Source organism: Wolffia australiana, chromosome 3 (assembly GCF_029677425.1).
Source record: "Wolffia australiana isolate 7733 chromosome 3, ASM2967742v1".
NCBI lineage: Eukaryota > Viridiplantae > Streptophyta > Magnoliopsida > Alismatales > Araceae > Wolffia > Wolffia australiana.
The window spans coordinates 17385377-17405113 of record NC_135837.1 but is presented as its reverse complement, the minus strand read 5'-3'; the positions used below and the strand labels follow the sequence as shown (position 1 = coordinate 17405113).

General features: G+C 42.1%; 4 protein-coding genes across 4 annotated transcripts; 3 read left to right on the top strand and 1 right to left on the bottom strand.

The window, feature by feature from the left end:
- Nucleotides 1-4686: 4686 nt before the first annotated feature.
- Nucleotides 4687-6358, top strand: LOC144701132 (WRKY transcription factor 22-like). Its single transcript, XM_078572848.1, has 3 exons — nucleotides 4687-5075; nucleotides 5810-5923; nucleotides 5994-6358. Exons 1-3 carry the CDS (start codon nucleotides 4915-4917, stop codon nucleotides 6250-6252), a joined length of 534 nt encoding a protein of 177 aa, XP_078428974.1. The 5' UTR covers nucleotides 4687-4914; the 3' UTR covers nucleotides 6253-6358.
- Nucleotides 6359-6679: 321 nt separating this feature from the next.
- Nucleotides 6680-9414, top strand: LOC144701130 (uncharacterized). Its single transcript, XM_078572847.1, has 5 exons — nucleotides 6680-7015; nucleotides 7976-8116; nucleotides 8316-8557; nucleotides 8637-9024; nucleotides 9093-9414. The coding sequence occupies exons 1-5, from the start codon at nucleotides 6853-6855 to the stop codon at nucleotides 9332-9334; spliced, it is 1176 nt and encodes a 391-aa protein (XP_078428973.1). The 5' UTR covers nucleotides 6680-6852; the 3' UTR covers nucleotides 9335-9414.
- A 583-nt stretch (nucleotides 9415-9997) lies between these two features.
- On the top strand, nucleotides 9998-10887 carry LOC144701129 (RING-H2 finger protein ATL67-like). Its single transcript, XM_078572846.1, has one exon. The coding sequence runs from the start codon at nucleotides 10067-10069 to the stop codon at nucleotides 10676-10678; it is 612 nt and encodes a 203-aa protein (XP_078428972.1). The 5' UTR covers nucleotides 9998-10066; the 3' UTR covers nucleotides 10679-10887.
- A 94-nt stretch (nucleotides 10888-10981) lies between these two features.
- Nucleotides 10982-18656, bottom strand: LOC144701128 (golgin candidate 4-like). Its single transcript, XM_078572845.1, has 15 exons — nucleotides 18221-18656; nucleotides 17197-17295; nucleotides 16302-16400; nucleotides 15936-16076; nucleotides 15126-15264; nucleotides 14978-15042; nucleotides 14725-14886; nucleotides 14533-14643; nucleotides 14252-14371; nucleotides 13895-14191; nucleotides 13656-13721; nucleotides 13377-13579; nucleotides 13235-13289; nucleotides 12964-13143; nucleotides 10982-11210 (listed from the first exon to the last, which is right to left on the bottom strand). Exons 1-15 carry the CDS (start codon nucleotides 18431-18433, stop codon nucleotides 11067-11069), a joined length of 2094 nt encoding a protein of 697 aa, XP_078428971.1. The 5' UTR covers nucleotides 18434-18656; the 3' UTR covers nucleotides 10982-11066.
- Between the last annotated feature and the right edge of the window lie 1081 nt (nucleotides 18657-19737).

Sequence of the window (19737 nt, the reverse complement as noted above, 5' to 3'; positions counted from 1 at the left end):
TTGCCGTTCGCCATCACCAACTCGTTGGAGCTGAGTTCTTCCAACCCTAGGAGGATTGATGGAGCGCGCCCAAATGACATCGATGAATCATCATGAGAGCCATCTTCGCCATCATCAGCATCATTGCCGGTCTGTGTCCTGCCCGATCGGAACGCCAAAGCATCCGTGAAGATGCCCGGGTTTAAATACCCCGGGTAGAGCACATCCGGGCACGTGTTTGCATTTAATTATCCATTTTCGTTTGTCTAATATTTGTTTTGTGTTCTTCACAACGAGTGCACCCTTCTCGTTATGACGCGTCCATATCATCGTATTTTATCCGTTGTTTATTTTGAATTTTTTAAGTTTGTCTCTTGTGTGTTTCAATTTTAAGTGTTGTAAAAGGGGTCCCTTATTGGGCCTCTTATTTAAACTTTGTAATGGGCCCATCATGGCCCTATATAAGGCCATGATCTGGATTTTCAAGTTTGTTGCAGTTACTCCACGTTGTTCAGATCTCACCAAGAAGAGAGGGAGGAGAAGGAAGAAGAGGAAGAAGAAGGTAGATTTCTGGCCCAATAAGGGATCAACACATATAGTACGCATCAACACATATTTCCGGCCACCTATATCTTGGAACATGGTTTCAAGATAAAGTAATAATAGTCCTTTATATCTCTTAGGGCATGATATATATCTTAGCACCCATGAGCTGAAAACTCAACCTATTGATCGTTAAAATCAATCCATTATGTAGTAATATATTTATATATGTATGTATCATTAATTAGTTTGGAATGTAAATGATATTAGGCTATTGTACTTGTCAATTTGGTACATGGGCCTTGAGGTCACATGCAACTGGTCTTTTGGAGATTAGAAGATATTTAAAACTTAGGGTTTCTATGAAAAATTCCCATTAAGTATAAATATGGAAGGCAATGAACTAGATTCACCCAAAACATAATTTTTCATGTGGCCACCTGTCTTCTCACTTCTTCCCTTGGCTCTCTTCTGCTCATAATGAAATAACAATGACGTAATGACAACTGTGGAGTGATAACGCAGATCATCAAGATGAAGGAGGAAATTCAACATGTCAGGATTGCATGGCTACGCCCAGAGGTTGGTTACATGAACAACTAAATATGTCACTTAAGGAACTGAGAAACTGTGGATCCAATTTTCCCTAAGGCGATTCAATCATCAGTTTGTAAGAGCCGTCAAAATTTATTATTGTTCCACTATATGAATTGTCTGCATTTTGTCTAGATGTATCCACATAATCGATGCGGTGTTGCATCTCATATTCAGCTTGTACCAATTTTCTTGAAGATCTGAAAGATCTACTCTTCATTAAGTCTTAAAAGTGGGAATAGGGATTTGAAGATATTTTCATAAAACCTTTTACATCTTAAGTATATCTACTCACATATATTGATCTTACGTGTGTCTCCCTCCAAGCTTCTATATCATTTTAGTAAATAACTTTAATGGCCCAATTATATTTATTAGGTAGCCTTATTAATTAACTACAAAGACACATAAATTAGTTAATCAAAGATCAATTTAACCCAATCGAAATGCTAAGTTTTCAACTTGTAAGGTGCCAAGCTACACGTCATGCTTTAGAAAATACATACTAGTAATTGAACTCTATCATAGAATATTTACCGTTATTGGTTATAAAATATTTACCGTATACATGTAATTATTTATGTGCATGAGACTTCTGAATGACTTGGGGTACGGTTAACCATCATACCCTAATTTTTCATAAAATTACTACTAATGTATATAGGAGATCATTGGAGAATATTTTCTCTATTATCTCCACTACTATGTGCAAGAATTTTATGCATCTTCTTCCTTGAGTCATTTTCGTCTTATACCAAAGGCAGAAAATCTCATCTTGATCACTTAGTCACTTCATGTACTTTATGAACCAAAATTTATTTAGTCTCATAATTAGAGACTATTAAATATTAACAAAATATAGTCATCCGTGCACGATATGTTCTTGGTGTCAAGATAACTAATATGACCAAGACATGAATCAACTTGGTTGACATTTAAATATAATGCCATTAGGGTTCATACATATCAATTCAGCACATTATTTCTCCAAAGGGAACCCATCCTCTTTATGAACAGATTCCTAACTAATGTCCAGAACATCTGCCAGACTTATCATTTGTGTAGGATCATATAGTTGTCTTCTTTCTAGATAATTTGATGTCCATCTCAAATATCCGTCAAATATGAATGTTTAGCATATAGTTAAAATAATTTTGATAAGTGTATTATGATTAGAGTTTGACACTTTGGATGGGGACCGGTCAGACCAGACTAACCAGGACAACCGATTTGCCATTTCGTGTTGGACTGATTGGTAGGGTCGGATTTGGTCTGACGGTCAAAACAGATGATGATCATATATTGATTAAAAATAAAAATTCTTATTACTGTCTTCTTCTTATTCCTTTTTTCTTTTCTTCTTGTTTTGATCTCCCGTTCTTCGTGTTCCCTTTTCCTTTCCTTCTTCTCTTTTTATTTTATTCTTCTTTTTATCTTCTATTCTTCTTTTCTTCTTCTTCTTCTATTTTTTTCTTCTTTTTTTACTCTTCATTTATCCTTCTTTTCTTCTTCTTCTTCTTCTTCTTCTTCTTCTTCTTCTTCTCTTTTTATTTATTCTTCTTTTCATCTATCATTCTTCTTTTGTTCTCTTTTATATTTTCTTCTTGTTTTGTTATTCTTCTTCCTCTCTTTTTCATATTCTTCTTTTTCTCTTATTTTATTCTTCTCTTTTTTTCCTTCTTCTTTTATTATTATTTTCTCCTCATTTACTTCCTTTCTTCTCCTCTTCTTGTGATTTTATTTTCATCTTTCTTCTTCTTCTTCTTTATTGTTCTTTTATTCATCTCTTTTTCTTTAATTCTTCTTTTCATCTTCCAATATGGATTTTATTTACTTTGTAATACATTTTTCTTTTCACCATAAATTCATGACAATTTCTCTATTTTGATTTTGACTAGTCAACATGGTTGGACCGGGATGGGACTGGGATCAGAGTAGAACTGGACCAAACTTTAGGTAAGGTTCAGGTCCTTAGTAAAACCTAGACTCAAGGGGACCGTTAGACCCTAATTATGATCGCATCATAATTCACCACATAATTACAAGAATTGAAGCACTTCATTATTATTATTATCCTTCTATGTACATATCAGATAATAATAAAAAGTGAACACATTTATTTCAATTAACTTAAACATGACACAGATGTGTGATTTAATTCAAGGTCATCTAATATCCATCAATCTCCCACTTGGACTAAAGCCAATCATCCTTATTTAATAATCACCTTGTTTTTTTAGTGAAGCTAAAAAATATCGTGAGGCTTCATTAATGGGTCTGCTATGTTGTCAGTAACTTGAACCCTCCAACTTTTGATGAGATAATGACACTTTTGTTTGTGCTATTTCCCAATTGTTGTCACAGCTAAGGAGTAGGAATCGAGATTGTAGGAACTACACTATGTTTGATGAATAATTTCTTCCATCACACTACCTTTTTTTAAGTATTGACTGCAGCAATGTATTCAACGTTTCAATTCACGTCTGAAGCAGTGCTCTATTAGAAACTCCTCCAAGATACCATGTCTCCGTTCAAAGTGAACATAAATCCATATGTGGATTATTGTCATATGTATTTGATAAGAGATCTAAATCAGGGTAATCATTCAGCTTAAGCTCTTTCTCCACAGGAGTATTGCACCCATAAAATGATACAAAAACAGAACTAGAAATTGGCTCATGCTCGGATACCACTTGATAGATAACGAGCGTATCTGAAGGCTCCATGACAGTGGAAGCTGGCTACCTCGCCTCTTGGATCGTCTTTTTTGGAGGTGCAATGGCTCTGGCAAGGCGAGAATCTTCCTCTAAGGTTCAAGGACCTGGAAAACTGGAGAAGCAGCTAGTTCTCTTTTAGGGAATGAACCATAATGCCACCTTAATGACAATAAACCCCTAATCTGCAATCTCTGACATTAGGATGGACAATAATGCCCGTTACATCTGAGAAGTCAATTGGGTCCATATCAACAGTTAAAACCCAGAAAAACATGAAATGAATAAAATACATCAGAAAGACAGGCCGTCGCCAGCCAGCATACGTGAACTAACTATCCTCATCTTTGACCAATGAACGTTTTTTTTAATGAACAAGCCTGGTTGACTGTCTTGCTTATTCTTTCACACTAAATAATGTTGTGTTTTGTACGCGTTTCCTGCCAATTCTGCGGACGTGTTTGGCTTCAATCAAATCGCCCGACGAGAAATAGGTTGGCGCCGCCATTAAAAACGCGGGTGACTTCGGCGTTGACGAACATCTCGTTGCCCACTACGCGTATTTTGAAGAAATCATCTCCTGTTTCTGCCGACAGCGATATCTCGTCCGTCTACGGTTTTTCAGATAATTTGCTGCCAAAGTTTTCTGAAGAAATACGCGTTAAGAAAAACGCAACTTTTCTGGGAAGATCATATTACAAAGTTTTCTGCACGGTCGTAAAAATTTTGACTTGTTGCAAAAGCGAGGTTTTAAATTGTTTCTATCGGATCCTCTGACTCCGCGCGTTCTCTCTCCTTTGACATTTTCCCAATGTCAACTTAGTCGAGCACCCAAACAGGAAAACCTGGACTAAATTCCACGCAAAACCCCGTTCTAACAGTTCGTCTGCATGTCTGGCGCAGAAAGTCTTCTTTCTTGCTTACCCATCTCTCTCTCTCTCTCTATCTCCGCCAAGACCCACTTCTCCGTCTTCCTCTAGCCGCCTCTAAATAAGGGCACACAGCCCAATCGTACATGGAAGAATTATAAATAGATAGTTAGATAGATAGCTAGAGAGAGAGAGAGAGAACTGGAAGAAGAACAATGACGAGCGAGCTGTGGGATCTGAGAGCAGTGGTAGAGGGGTTCTCTTACAAGAAGCCTGTTCTTCTGGAAACACCCGTCGAAGATAATCTTCAAGAAGCCTCCACAAATTCGCTCATCAAGCCCCCCAAGGATCACTCTCCCAAGCCGACACGAAGAAGGTCCGCTCTCGCTCTCTTTTATTTCGCAAAAAAAAAGATGCCGGGCTCAGGGAACGCCACGTCAGGGACGTGAGGCCTCAGGACGTGATGGAACGGATGACGAAACGTGACGGACCGTGACGTGATGAAACTTTCGTCACGTCACCTTCCTGTCACGCATCCCAGCATATGCAAAAAAAACCGTCACATTCCCGTCAACGTCCCTCCATAGAGCATCCCTTCACGTCCCCGTCATCGTGACGGTGTCATCGTCACCAGTGACGTGAATAAAACCCTACTTGAAGGGAGGGGTATATCTCTAATTATTTGTAGGGGGCGGCGGTTTGTGCACACAAAAAAACAGGGATTTCTGTGCAAAATGCCAGGAAATTGAAACTGCCACATCACGTGGTGTCAGCCGTTGGAAAGATTAAGAAATGATTTTATATGTATTTCTGTCCGTTTTAACTTTTCAAAATTCCGTCACGGTCGTCATCCTGGGTACCCCATCACCGTCACGCCCCCGTCACAGCCACTTCGTCATCCGTCGCCGTCACGGACCCCTAAAACCATCACCGTCACGGTCACATTTCCATCACGGAGACGCGTGACGTGATGGATGATGCATCCCAACCCATAGTTGGGTACCCAACCCAAATGTTATAAGAGTTTATAGGCATAGAGAGAGCGTACATATCCCAATTACACTTAAAAAGAGAGTAAATACAACTGTTAAATCTTGTACATTTTCTCAGGAAGATCCAGCAGAAGAAGGTGGTCCGGGAGCTCACCGAGAATGAACTCTCCGACGGGGTCTGGGCGTGGCGGAAGTACGGCCAGAAACCCATCAAAGACTCGCCATACCCGAGGTCGGATCCGCAACCGAAACCCGTTAAGCTATCGGATAAGCTGACGTCATCGTCTTCTTCCTCTCGCCAGGGGTTACTACCGTTGCAGCAGCTCCAAAGGCTGCCCGGCGAGAAAGCAAGTAGAGAGAAGCCGCGCCAAGCCTGGCATGTTCACCGTCACCTTCACGGCGGAGCACAACCACGAGCCGCTGCTCGGGCGGAGGAAAATCGGCGGCGCCGCCGGCCACGGCGAGTTCCCGGCGGCGCCGCCGGCTTCTCCGTTGAAAGAAGACGACGATTTCATTTTCACGGACTTGGAAGACCTTATAAATATAAACTTTTGCCTATAGTAGAAGATTAGAGTTGTAAGGAGGGTAAAAATGGAATTTCCATCTGTCGACGTGGACGTCCGCCGGGTTCTCCGTTGAAAGAAGACGACGATTTCATTTTCACGGACTTGGACGACCTTAGAAATATAAACTTTTGCATATAGTAGAAGATTAGAGTCTCCAGGAAGGTGGAAATGGAATTTCCAGTTGTCGACGTGGATGTCCGCCGGCTTCTCCGTTGAACGAAGACGACGATTTCATTTTTCACGGACTTGGACGACCTTATAAATATAAACTTTTGCCTATAATAGAAGATTAAAGTCGTCAGGAGGGTAGAAATGGAGTTTCCAGCTGTCGACGTGGACGTCCGCCACGTGGCGTGTCGGCGGATGAGAAGTCTCTTTGTCTTCGGTGGTTTTCCCGAAAACTATATAATGGGTTCTTCTTTTGCGCTCTGCATTTGCCCTAAGCGTTCTTCGCCTCCGCATGGCAGTGCGAGCTGCGAAGAGAGGGTCGGAGAAGATGTGAGGCGACGACGCTGATTGAGCGAAGATTGTTGCTTGCCGATTGCTCGATCGAGCCGTGAATCGAGGATGAATCCGGATTTTTTGAGATAGCCGCATGGATGCCGTGGAGCTATCTCTACTAGCGCCTGTTGTCGTTTCGAAACTCCTCGGATCGGAGGTTTTTTCGGGGATTCGGGAGCCCGAGACTGGGGACTCAGCTAGGGCTTCTTTGTTTTCTCCGCAGGTTTCTGTTTCCGGCTCCTCAGATCCCGGCCGTGGTGAGGAGAATTAGTTGAATCTTGTAAACGTCTAGGGCTTGCAATCCGTTCCAATTGTTGTTTTTCATTTTTACATCCGTAATAAGAAACATTTCTTTGCATTCATCGGGACTAGTTTCAAGATTCACGTTCTGGGTCGTAGCAGTCATCCCGCTAGCATACCGTCTTAGATCTTTCTAATTACGTGTAGGTTCTTCCCGTGTCATGTATCTGTAGATGGTGTTTTCTGGCGTGTTTCTATACCTTATTTCGTCTTTCAGTAAACGCCTCGATGGCTTTGATTATTTAGTTGTTCTTCATCATGTATCGTCCATTTCACTCGTTTGGTATATCTTAAAGGACAACTCAACCACATCTACGGAAACATTCAATTAGATCTTTGGGATTTTATCTTTTCCTTTTCTATATTAAAAAAGTGGAACGTCAGTGGACATCCTGAATATCTATTTCTTAAGCCAGGAGTGTTTGGCGGTGTAAGGAAGTTACTTGTTGGGATTAAAAGCCGGCCTAGGGTTTCCTGGTTTTTTATTCTCTCTATCTTTTCTTTTTCTTTTCTCTTAATAAATCATTTCTGTCATGTTCATTCAGTCGCATAACAAAACCAAGGCGTCCTGTTTTTTTGACACTTACCGTTAGTTCTTCGAGGTCTCCATTAAAAAATGCTCAGGGTCGTTGATTTTTTTTACTTAACATTTATTGTTTTTTTCTGAAAGAGTTATGTTAGTTTATGTTCAAGAATCAATAGGCATCAACTATCTTGGAAACTCCGTCCTTATCACTGTCTATAAATCTTCTGGTTTTTTAATCGATACAACAGTAAATATCATCCGGTTTGGTAATTTCTTCAAGCAAGCCTTATCCAATCTGAATACGCACGGAGGATTTATCTAGAATTGAAGTTAATGATGAATGTGAACTCACTGATGACCTATTTTTGTAACTCTTGAACGTTCATGCCAGACCAATGTCTGTTAGTTAAGAACAAACGTTGCCTGGAGAGCAAAAGAAGAGATAGGAGGAGTCTCAGAACAACTGTAAAGAGCAAGTTCGACTCCAAAAACAGTTTTGGAAGCAGTAATGCTACTGCCAACGGAAACAAAGGTAAGTTTCATTGTACTTTCATGCGATTTGGTGGAGGGGCCAAATCTTCCATCACGTTTTATACGTTCTAGAGAATGATTTTATTTATTTTTGAATTAGGCTGAATTTCTTTTAATTTTGGGTGACTTGTAGCTGTTTGAAATCCTCCTCTTTGACTCTTCTACCATCCTTTTCGGCATGGGTCGAAACTCCATTTCAGGAAATTTCGCATCAAAGATTGATTATCTCGAACTTGCAAAGAGTGCGGACGATCTATCATTGGACGAACTCCTCGATGACAACGTCAGATGCCCTCCAACTTTGTCTAATGAGAGGTCTAAAAAGCAATCATCCAATGCCAACGAAAGTGTCCTAATTTCAATTAAAAGAGCAGCTTCCTTGGTGACAACCTTGTGCACCTCACAGGAAAGCTGTCCCTCGCCATCTTCTTTCTTTACCCAGGTAAATAAAAAAAAGAAGAAACAATCTATTTACTCATTTGTCTCTTAAAATGATTCTCCTTTCCTCTCCTATGTTTCAGAAACAGTTGGATTTGAAAGATTCTCCTGTTTACCCTCCAAAATACGTAGCGGAAAGACTGGGGCTATCGTCAACCCATCACTTGGACGACCTTCTATGTACTGGCCGTGATCTGGCCCCATCTCCGTGGTCAACGCCATCTCTCAGTGGCCCCAACAAACCCCCTGTTGACTTCAGTAAGTCAACGGTCAACAGAAGCGTCTGTCAGGGGAAGTGGGTCAGACTCCACTGTCATTCGAGTCTGATGAGGGAAGACCGTAGCCGCTTCCCCGACTTGGATCTGAAGATCGGCGACGCGGGTCCTTCCACGCCGTCTTATCTTCCTCCTCCAACCTCGTCGAAGCCGTCACCAGCCACGGCCGGCAGCGGCGATCGGCGCCAGAATTCAGGTGAATATCTCCACCTTTTTGCTGGGATCAACGTAATGCAGCCAAATTTACGTCCACTCGTCTCTCAGGTCGCCACTCGCCGAGGGTAGCGGCGGCAGCGGAGATCCTCTGCGGGATGGCTGCCACAGGGTCTTCGAGGGCCCAAAGAGCCCGTAAAGCGGCCCGCGAAGCGAAAGCAAAGATCAGCGCGGTCATCCGCCTGGCCCCGGCGGCGCCTCCTCTCTCGAGATGCACAATTCCCTCGGAGCCGCGCAAGAGATGCCAAGACGAGCGACGGAGGATGAGGAAGGAGGCCATTGCTCTTTTGTAAATACGATTCTGATGTCGTTATTCACACACTAATTACTCGGCTAGAAGAGTAGAAAAATCAGCAACGAAAAGATTCTTAAAGGGCGTATAGTGCAGGGACGCGGACGGGGATGATTTTTTCATCCCGGGACGAAAAAAATCGTCCTTGAAGGATATAGACGAAATTGGGGACGAAAATTCCTCCTGGGGACTACCGGTCGGGATGGTTTTTGTCCCGTGGGGTGAAAAAACCTTCCGTCCACGGACAAATCTGGACGAAAAGATGCCGGATTCACATTCGACGGCTGAGATGTAGTCACATGGACTCGCTATGATAATTTGCATCAAAGTCCCTGTATCCTTACGCGCTAGCAAACTAATGCCACACATAAATAATTGTTCATATCTCCCGTCTCATTCTCTCTCCTCTGTATTTCCCTAAAAAACTTAGAAAAATCAATATTAATATATTAAAAATACAAAATGAGTTTCTTTTCATCCTGGAACGAGGGACGGGACGGGACAATTTCCGTACCGTAAACGAAAATTTCGTCCCGTCCATCGTTCCTGCACCGAATCCGGACGTCGGACGGGACGAAAGTCGTCCCGTCTATCGTCCACGTCCGGGACGATGGGTAACTATAAAACGGCGCAGGAGGGTTATTAAATGCAGAGGGAGGGTGTGGCCACCCACTTCTTTGGAATTTTTTTTTGGTCTCTAAACGATGAAGCGGGGGAGGGGGGGCAGAAGAAGATGTCCAGCCCGGCGTCTCCGGGCGGGCTGGCGCAGAGCCTGGGCAGCCTCGGGCTGGGCTACGCCATCGCCATCGCGCTCGGCCTGCTCGTGCTCATCTCCACTCTCCTCCTCGTCTCCTACGTCTGCTGCCGCGGCGGCTCCTCCCGCCCGCGCGGCGGCGCCGGCGACCTCGGCTCCCTCTCCTTCTCCAACAACCCTAGCGCCGCCGCCGCCGCCGCCGGCCTCCCCCACATCATCTTCGTCGCCGAGGACGACGACGACGGCGACGGCGACGGCGCGGACCGCAGCCCCGCCCCCGGCCTCGACCAGGCGGCCATCAACTCCTACCCCAAGTTCGCCTTCTGCAAGGGCTCCGCCAAGCTCGGGGGCGGCGACGTGGTCTGCGCCGTCTGCCTCTGCGAGTACAGAGAGGGGGAGATGCTGCGGATGATGCCGGATTGCCGCCACGCGTTCCATCTCCCCTGCATCGACGCCTGGCTGCGGCTCAACGCCTCGTGCCCGGTCTGCCGGACCTCGCCCATGCCGACGCCCCAGTCCACGCCCCTCTCCACGCCCTTGTCCGAGCTCGTCCCGCTATCGCAATTCTCCGCCGATCGCCGCCGCCGCTGACGGCCTTCCGTGCTCTTCCCATGCGTTTTTCCCAATTTGATTTACTCTCCCCCTCCCTGAAAAATTCCTCCAATAAACCAAAATTCCCACCCAAATCGATCTTCTTGATCGTCCTCGATCGATCGGGGATTGGCCGGGGCTGAGTTCTTCGGTCGTTCGCTCTACGCCTCTTGTTTCTAAGATTCTTTGGCCCCGGCTAAAACCCTAAATCTAGAAACTGCAGAGGAGTTAAGGCTACGCAGGTTGGAGTTGGTGCCTTTGAGAGTCGAGCCGGGGTGGGCGGGGGGGGGGGGGGGGGGAAAAAAAGAAATTTAAATTTCTCTCTCATCATGGGGAAGAATGGAAAATATAGGATAATTACAAAAGAATGTTATGGGTGAAATGGGCTTCAAAATGTCGAGGACGGCCCAGTAAGAGAGGAGGTGAGAGGAACGGTGGCGAACTCCGCTTCGGCGGCCGCCTCGGCCAGCTCCCGCTTCTCTCTCTCTTCCGTCTCTTTGACCAAAAAGTCAACCCACAGATCTGCGAAGGACTGCACGATGGCCCAATGCATGAGATACATGGTGAGAGAGACGGGTAGAGAGAGAGAGGGGGAAAAGATAGATATAGAGAGAGAAAAGGGGGAATAGATAGGTATAGAGAATGACGGTTAGAGAAAGGGGGAAACAATGGACCGAGAGATATAGAAATAGAGATAGACGGATAGAGAAAAGGGGAAGCAAGAGTCGAAGAGATAGAGATAGAGATTAAGATATAGAGAGAAACGGGTAGAGAAAGGGGGAAACAGTAGACAGCGAGACGGGTAGTGAGAGGGGGAAAAGAATAGACGGATTTAGAGATACAGAGAGGGACGTGTAGAGAGAGGGGGAGACAAATAGCTAGAGAGAGAGATATATAGAGAGAGGGGGAACGATAGACAGAGAGACGAGAAGAGATAGAGGGAGCAGTAGACATATAACATAGAGATGGAGATAGAGAGAGGGGAAAGAATAGACAGAGAATTAGAGATAGAGATACAGAGATAGGGGGCGATAGACAGAGAGATAAGATAGAGATGGAGAGAGACGGGTAGAGAGAGGGGGAAACAATACGCAGAGAATTAGAGATAGAGATACAGAGAGAGGGGTAGAGATAGGGGGAAACAATAGACCGAGAATTAGAGATAGAGATACAGAGAGGGGGGGAACAATAGACAGAAAGATAAGATAGAGACAGAGATGCAGAGAGAGGGGGAAACAATAGAGATAGAGATAGAGATGCAGAGAGAGATGGTTGGGGGGAGGGGGGAAACAATAGACAGATAGAGATAGAGATGCAGAAAGAGACGTGTAGAGAGAGAGGGAAACAATAAAGTACAGAGAAAGGAACATGACAGAGACATAAGAGGAGATCGTGAACCCCATGAGAAAAGAGAGGAATAGATAGTGACAGAGAAAACGACATCGCGAAGAAGGGAAAGAAGAGAGTACTAGAGAGAGGAGAGAACGAAAGAGGATGACATAAATGTATAATTGGATAGAACTCTAGAGAGATAGAACGAGGGTTAGAGGACTCGAAGGGTTACAAGGATAGATATTGGCAACAGAAGAAAAAAAAGGAGATGGTCAGATAGAAAAGGGAGCAAGATAAAGACGAAAAAGAAACAAGGGAAACGAAGACGACCTGAGAGAGAGGAGAACAAGAGAGATATCTGAAGATCGTGAAGGGGGAATAACAGAGGAGTAGATAGAGAATAGATTGAAAGCAGGAGAACTAAAGATCAAGACGATGGTAGAACAAGGGAGATGGACATGACGGATAGAGATAAATTAGACAGATGGAAAAGAAGCACGTGAGAGACATAAAGGAGATCGTGAACTGGGAGAAAAGAGAGGGGTAGAGGGAGACTAAAACAATAGAGAAAAAACTGAAGATCGTGAAAAAAAGGGGTACAGGGTAGAGGAGCACACGAGAGAAGAACAGGAAGCGCACAAGAGAATTAGGACTTGTGAGAGACAGGGGGGATTTGACAGAGACAAATATGCATATCTAGAGAGATGTAAATACATAAATACATACATACATAGAGAGAGAATACAAGAGTTGAAAGATGGTTGAATTTATAGAGAGCACTTATGGTTTCCAGAGGAGGTCCAAATAGGTAGACAGAGATGAGTGTGTGCTAGTGAGAGAGAGAGAATGATATATATATATAGAGAGAGAGAGAGAGCACCTGGTTTTCAGAAGTGGAATGTGTGTATGTATTTATGTATATATCTATGTATATATAGAGAGAGAAAGAGTACCTGGTTTTCAGAAGTGGAATGTGATGAGTCTCGAGAGCCACCGACGATGCCGCCAACGAGGCGGCCGGGGAGGCCAAGGACGCCGCGGACGACCCCTTTGCCTGCGGCTTGCTGCGCCGAAGAAATCCTCCTCTTCTCCTCTTCAGAGAACCCAAGCATGCGGACCATCAGATCCAACACCTGCATTGACATCAATCCCTTCAGGTTGACTTTGACCTTGACCGTGTCTTTGACTTTGACTCTGAACACACTCCGCCGCAAACAATCTCACCTCCTTGGCATGATTCCTCTCGAAATATGTCAGCAACAACTTGATCACAATCCGCCTGGCATGTGACAACCCATCAAAATAATCAAAAGCAAGAACACAAAACTACAATTATTAATCAACAAAAGCAGAGTGAACTGTTAACCTGTCGACGGAGTTGTCAGAATCGAGGGACATACGGTTTATTCTTGTCATGCTCTGCTCCAAGGTGCGGCGCAGTCTCAGATTATCTTCCTGAAATCTCTGCACAGCCAGTTTCCCTTCTGCTACAGTTCTCTCAGCCTGAACCAGCTTGGAAAGCATCTCCTCTTTCTCAGCCCTCGATTTCTCCACCTTTTCATTCGCTTCCTGCATAAAAATAAGCATTTTTTTTTTAAAATGAAACCTGGGGTAATATTTCCTTCTTCACGGAATGATAGTCCACCTTGAGCAGCTCGGAGAACTTGGCAGACTCGCCTCTTGCAGACACGAGGTCCCTCTCCAGTCGTTCCTGGAGTTCAAAAGGGACAAAAGATCTTGTGGATTAATTTTGGCTAAATTGATGCCATCCTCGATTTCACATGAGAGTACTGGTCGAACTGAGACATAGATCCAAATTTTCAACTATTGGATTAAGGAAACAAGGTTGAGGTTTAAGAGAAAGAATGAAGGGTTCTGAATGACCTTGGCTTCAGTTTCCGCATAGTACTGGCCCAGCGCGGTCTGAAGATTGAGCAATTCGGCATTCCTGGATGCTAATATATTTGCATAATTTGCAATTTTTTTCTTCAATCCGTCGATAGTTTCATTCGCCTGGGAAAGCACTTCGTTTTTCATCCGGTGTGCCTCTTCAACCTTCATCGTTTCCCGCTTGATCGACTGTTCCAGATTAACCATTTGGGCCCTCTGAGACGAAATACTCGCCCGAAGCTCCTCAATCAGGCTGCTGTCCTCGTCCATCTTATTGGATTCCTCCAGTTCCTGTACAGAGTGTAGGTAAGACTCATAAAGATTCAAACAAATGATTTGAAAGTTAAATACCTTGTCTAGTAAATGCTGTTTGAGTCGGGTTAGCTCTTTCACAGACTTATCTCTATCTTTCCGTGCATCCGCCAAGCTCTTCTCTAGCTGTTGAATTTTCTCTTGCATCTCACTGTTGACCTACAAATAGTTGAAAACTATTTGTAAAATTAAATGCATTGTCAGGTGGGCCACCGGTTTCGGGTGGTCTGCCCTATTTTCTTCAAAAAAATAAAAATTAAATGCATTGTCGTTCCTGGCCTTAAAATGGGACGAGCATAATGAAGGATCATGAATATTACCTCATGGCCGCCACCCAATTTCCCAGAAGTTTTCTGAGAATTATCTGATTCTTCTTTCTGTTGCTGATCCATTAAATGTTTCAATTTTTTTTCCACATCCAACTTCTCTTGCTGTAGAGTAGAATTTTTCAAAGTTAACGGTTGTGCCATTAACGGAAATACACATACTAATTTGAATGTCATAAGTCAAACCTTGAGATTCACGTTCTCATTTTGCAATGTGAGAACCGAAGTTCTGAGTTCTTCCATTGATTCACCCAAAGTGTCCGTTTGTTTTCTGCTGATCTGCAACTGTTTAATCTCTAGTAATTTTCCATCCATATCTTTGCGCAGCCTTTCCATCTCCGACGAAATCTGGAAATTTGAATTCGGCAAAAAAGGAATAATAGATGATTTAATGCTTCTGGTTTATCGAGTAAAATCTTAGCCCTTGTTTTCTCATTACCTGTTCTCTTTCTTCTTTCAACTCATCGAGTTCTTTTAATAGGTGATGGTTTCTATTTTGTTGCTCTGAAGAAAGGATATCAGGGAAAATTTTAAGAACTGGAACAAGTGATGTCAGTGAAGAAATTATTATGAAACCAAAAAGGCACCTTCAAGCTTGACGAGTACATTTGCTGGATTTTCCCGCTCCTTATCTAGCTTCGATCTCAGTTCCCTGATCTCAGACGTATACTTGGCATGAGTTGGTGATGCAGATCTGCTTATTCCATTGGTTGGCTGCACTGATTCCTATGACACTTGTGCATATTTCAATCATTATGCTGATAAACGTAGACGATAGGAAACCACAGAATGGTATAAATATGATAAGTTCTTCAAGAGAGCTTATCAAAGAAGGCGAATGGCGCTTGCGTCAAAGGAAGCAACAAGTGAGACTAGGAAGCGAAGCCTTATTAATAGACCATGCGTGGGGAAGGCAATTGGATGGCCTAAAGAGGAAGATCCGATCCAGATCTCCAAATTTACCTTTCCCTTTCTCCCAGTCATCAGTGAAAGTTCTGCGGACGTTCATTTTTTTCTCACGTTCTTTATCGATATCTTCTCAGAATTCTTATTTATCAGGATCTCTCTTCATCGACAAGCATTTTTGCCATCGTGAAGTATCATGATCTTTCACTAATTCGGGTTTTGATTTCTCCAAACAAACGCTTTGAACACTGATGGATTCCAAAAAGCCTTTGGGCCTTTAAGTTGGATCTCAGATCCGTGAAGGGGAATGATTTATTAATTTCACATAGATAAAAAGGTAGCGTTTAACACAAGATAAGAAGTGATTTGGACAAAAAGAAACGATGTGGTTCCGACAAAAAGGTCAAATGCCTGGGTAAAAAATAAAAGAAAATATTTATAAGGAGTAAACCTTATACTTGACAGAAAAGGTAGGTTTTTAAGGATTAAACCTTCTGCTGCCCAGAGTGCACAGAGACATCGTTCAGATACTCTTGTTTGGGAAGAATTCTACGCCCATTGATCGCAGTGCAAGTAGAAACTGAAGGAGAAGTACTTTTGTTTCGCCTATTGTTTAGTTGACCTTCAAGACCCTGCATCAAGTGTCACATAACATTTTATTTTGGGATGATAATGTTGGTTCAGCAAGAGCCAAATATATTTTAGAACTCAAAGTCAATAATGTGTTGGTCGGGAGCGAATAGGAAAAGAATCCCTTCGAACAAATGAAATATTCTTTAGATTAGTTATCGATGAAAGTAATGAAGTGTCGACCCTATCAAAATATCATGGTGCAACATCAACAGGGCCGGACATACCTCAGAATATTCTGTTTTTGAAGCCTCTGCAGCCAAAGCTTTTGGCTCCGAGTTTTTCTTCAAAGTTTTATTCTCTTCATGCAACCTAGAAAGCTCCACCTATTCAAAATCATTATAAAAAAGAATAAATCAAAATGATTTGATTTAGAGCAGATTAGTTATTTTATTGAGATTTCTTTTATTTTCATGCTACCTAGAAAGCTCCTCCAATTCAAAATCATTGTCAAGAAAGTTCCGACCGTACGGAAAGAGTAAAAAGGAACGAGTAAATCATGAGGCGATACGACATGTACTAAAACGATTGAATGTAAGTAGATCTCCAAATAATAACGGAAGAGGTTCTTTTTTTTTTTAAATGGAAGAGGTTATGTACACAGTAAGTGCAATATATTGAGAGATGATAGTGGGAGGGAGCGGCCAGAGAAAAGATGAAAGGTTACTATGGTGAACCGCCTCCCTCCTCCCCAACCAGAGAAACTTAGGGCCAGAACTGTATCAATTCAATGATTTATTCTCTTTTCAACAAAAAAAAATGATTTATTGCCTGCCTTTGAAAGATATGCTATTCGTATAACCTCCAATAAGCTTAAATAAAATAATTATATTTCAATTAAAGTACACACCGAATTCTACTAAAAGACATAAAAAAGGAAACAAGTTGATAAAATACTCGCCGAAATCAGATGACAAGAAACCATAAATTCATCCAGGTGAAGCTGGAATCTGAAGTGCTTCTGGAAGTGCAGAGACGTAAAAATAATAAATCCCCGCGAAATTAAATCATTAGGAAAAATATTTAGGGACATTATGAACAGGACGTAGTCTGGTGTAACGAACTGGATGAGTAAATCTTGAATTTTAAATGTTCGACCGCGAGAGCTTCACAGGAAGACACCTCTTTCTCCTTCAATATAGCTGCATAGTTCATGGCCAAATTCTTGATTTCAATTTCCGATGTCTTTAGCCTCTGAATCTCTGCTTTGTGCAACTCGATCTACAAAAAATATGAAGCTTAGAAAAAACGTAATGCTAAAATCCAAAGTTCTAATGAATCCACATCCATGAAGGCAAAGAAATATTATCAAGGAACATGATTTGTTTGGCATGCACAACACGGCTAATAAAATGAGTTTTCAGATTCTCCATTCGTTGAGATAAAATTCCATTAGCCATTAATAAAGTACGTTTGTCCATAAAAGAGTACAATGTATCATGAGTACGTGATCTGGAGAAGACATTCAGATGATGTGTTTTTTCCATAAAAAATATGACGAACAAAATTCATAGGCTCATGATAACGAGAACTTATAGAATTTCTTCTTCCCAATACTGCGTACTTTTTAAAAATGATCTCTTCCTTGTTAAAAAAATCCATTGGATCTTCACTTAGGTGCGTGTTGGAGGGTTTCCTAAAAAAATAGTGTGTGTGATGGAGGGGAACATAACACTTATCTGTGATGTTTTCATCAAATTTCGAGTTTTTAATGACTCAACAATAACGGCGGCTACTGTCTTTGAAGAATTCATAACCAACGTAATATCTTCCTAGTTATCGAGATTGTCCATAAATCAAACACCATGGAGGGTACGTCGATGAAAGTTCATAAAAGGTATTACCCATCGACAGGTGGAGCAAAAGCTGAAGGATAAGGGCTATTGATTTCTCAAGGACTACAAAACATGAGGTGAGATCTGAAGTTCTCTGGGACATACTACAGACGGACTATAAGATCTGTAAAAAGATCTTGTCAACGTTAATCTTTCACCAGAGGGCAGTTCTCAGCCTCAAGAGACAAAAAATTTTTTAAAAACTTTCAAACGCAATTGAGCCAAACAATCCTGTAGAATTCAACATGGTTTTCACAGATCTCCAACATACACCGGAATTCAAACACAGAAAGGACGCGACAACACAATACCTCGGCTTTGGACACCGAATTGATCCCATTGGCTTCAGGACTGCCGTTGGGCGACGTAGATTGAGCAAATCGGTGGGAAATTCGACGGTCAGAGAAAACCGCGTCCTCCCCATCATCAGATGCAAGCAAATGGAGCTCCTGGGCGTCATCCTGCACGTCGCTGGCGATCCGAGAGAGACTCTCTTTGTACGTGGCGAGGGAGTTCCGCATCATCCCAAACTCTTCTTCTCCGGCCAAAATCGCCTCCCCAAGCGAGCTCCGCGCAGATCCGTCTTCCGCTGTTGAGAAATTTCCAAGCCGCAGATCAAATTTTGATGAGAAGATTCGACCAGCTTCTTCCTTGTATGCGAAGATTTTGGGCAGTCGCGTTTTCTTGCACAGACCGCCGCGAGCTTCACCTGCCTGTTGAATCGGTGCGACTCGCCGAGTCAACCCCGATTCCCCCCCCCACTCGTTGGAACTACGATTGTTACTATAGTTTGGCCCCACGTTAGAAAATTAATAGAATTTTATGAGATACTTTGAGCAAGTACTTTGGAGTTATTTTCCAGATTGGGGGCAAATAGGAAATTACTACATTGAAAAGTATCTCTTGAAAATTTGGAAAATGTGGATTCCGTTCAAACTTGTAAAAGTTTTATGAGATAATTTAAGGAATTAATTTGGACTTATTTTCCACATTGAAACATTCAATGTGCACGTTTGTTAGAGTAAATAGGAAATTATTACATTGAAAATATTTCTTGGAAATATGAAAAACGTGGTATCTGTTCAAAATTAATAAAGTTTGATGAGGTAATTTGAGGAATCAATTCGGAGTTATTTTCCACATTGAGGCCTTCAATGTAAAATTTGTTAGAGTAAATAGGAAATTTTTAAATTGAAAAAATCTCTTTCAAATGAGAAAAGTGTGGCGTATGTTCATAAGTAATAAAGTTCAATGAGGTAATTTGATTAACCGATTTGGAGTTGTTTTCCAGATTGAAACCTTCGCTGTGGAAATTTGTTGGAGTACATAGGAAATTGTTGTACTGAAATTTTTTTTTTCAAATCAGAAAAGTCTGGCATCTGAAGTAGTACATTTTTCCTTGGAAAATTGCGGCCTTGAGAGGAGAACTCTTGATTAATCATCACTACTTTTTTTTTCATATGCTTCTGTCTGAGTCAGAAGGCATACAAACGCTAGAATGCTTGGAAAACTAATGAGATTTATTGTGAAAAAAATTAACAAAATAACTTTATAGGCCGAATTAAGAAGCATAAATAATTTGGATTAAGGTCATATTGTCTACTTATCACATCAAAGCTAAAAAAAATTTGAATTATGGAATAATCACATGTGATAGAGGTTTAACAGTTCCCTCTAAGTTGATCACAACTGGGTCATTAAATTGTGGAGTAATCACAAAAGATGTGGGTTTAAAATTTTCTTCTAGGTTGATCACTAATTTTTCATAATGCCAACTTTCTCCTTGAGTGTACATTTATTTACACCAAACAACAGAGTAACTATGACT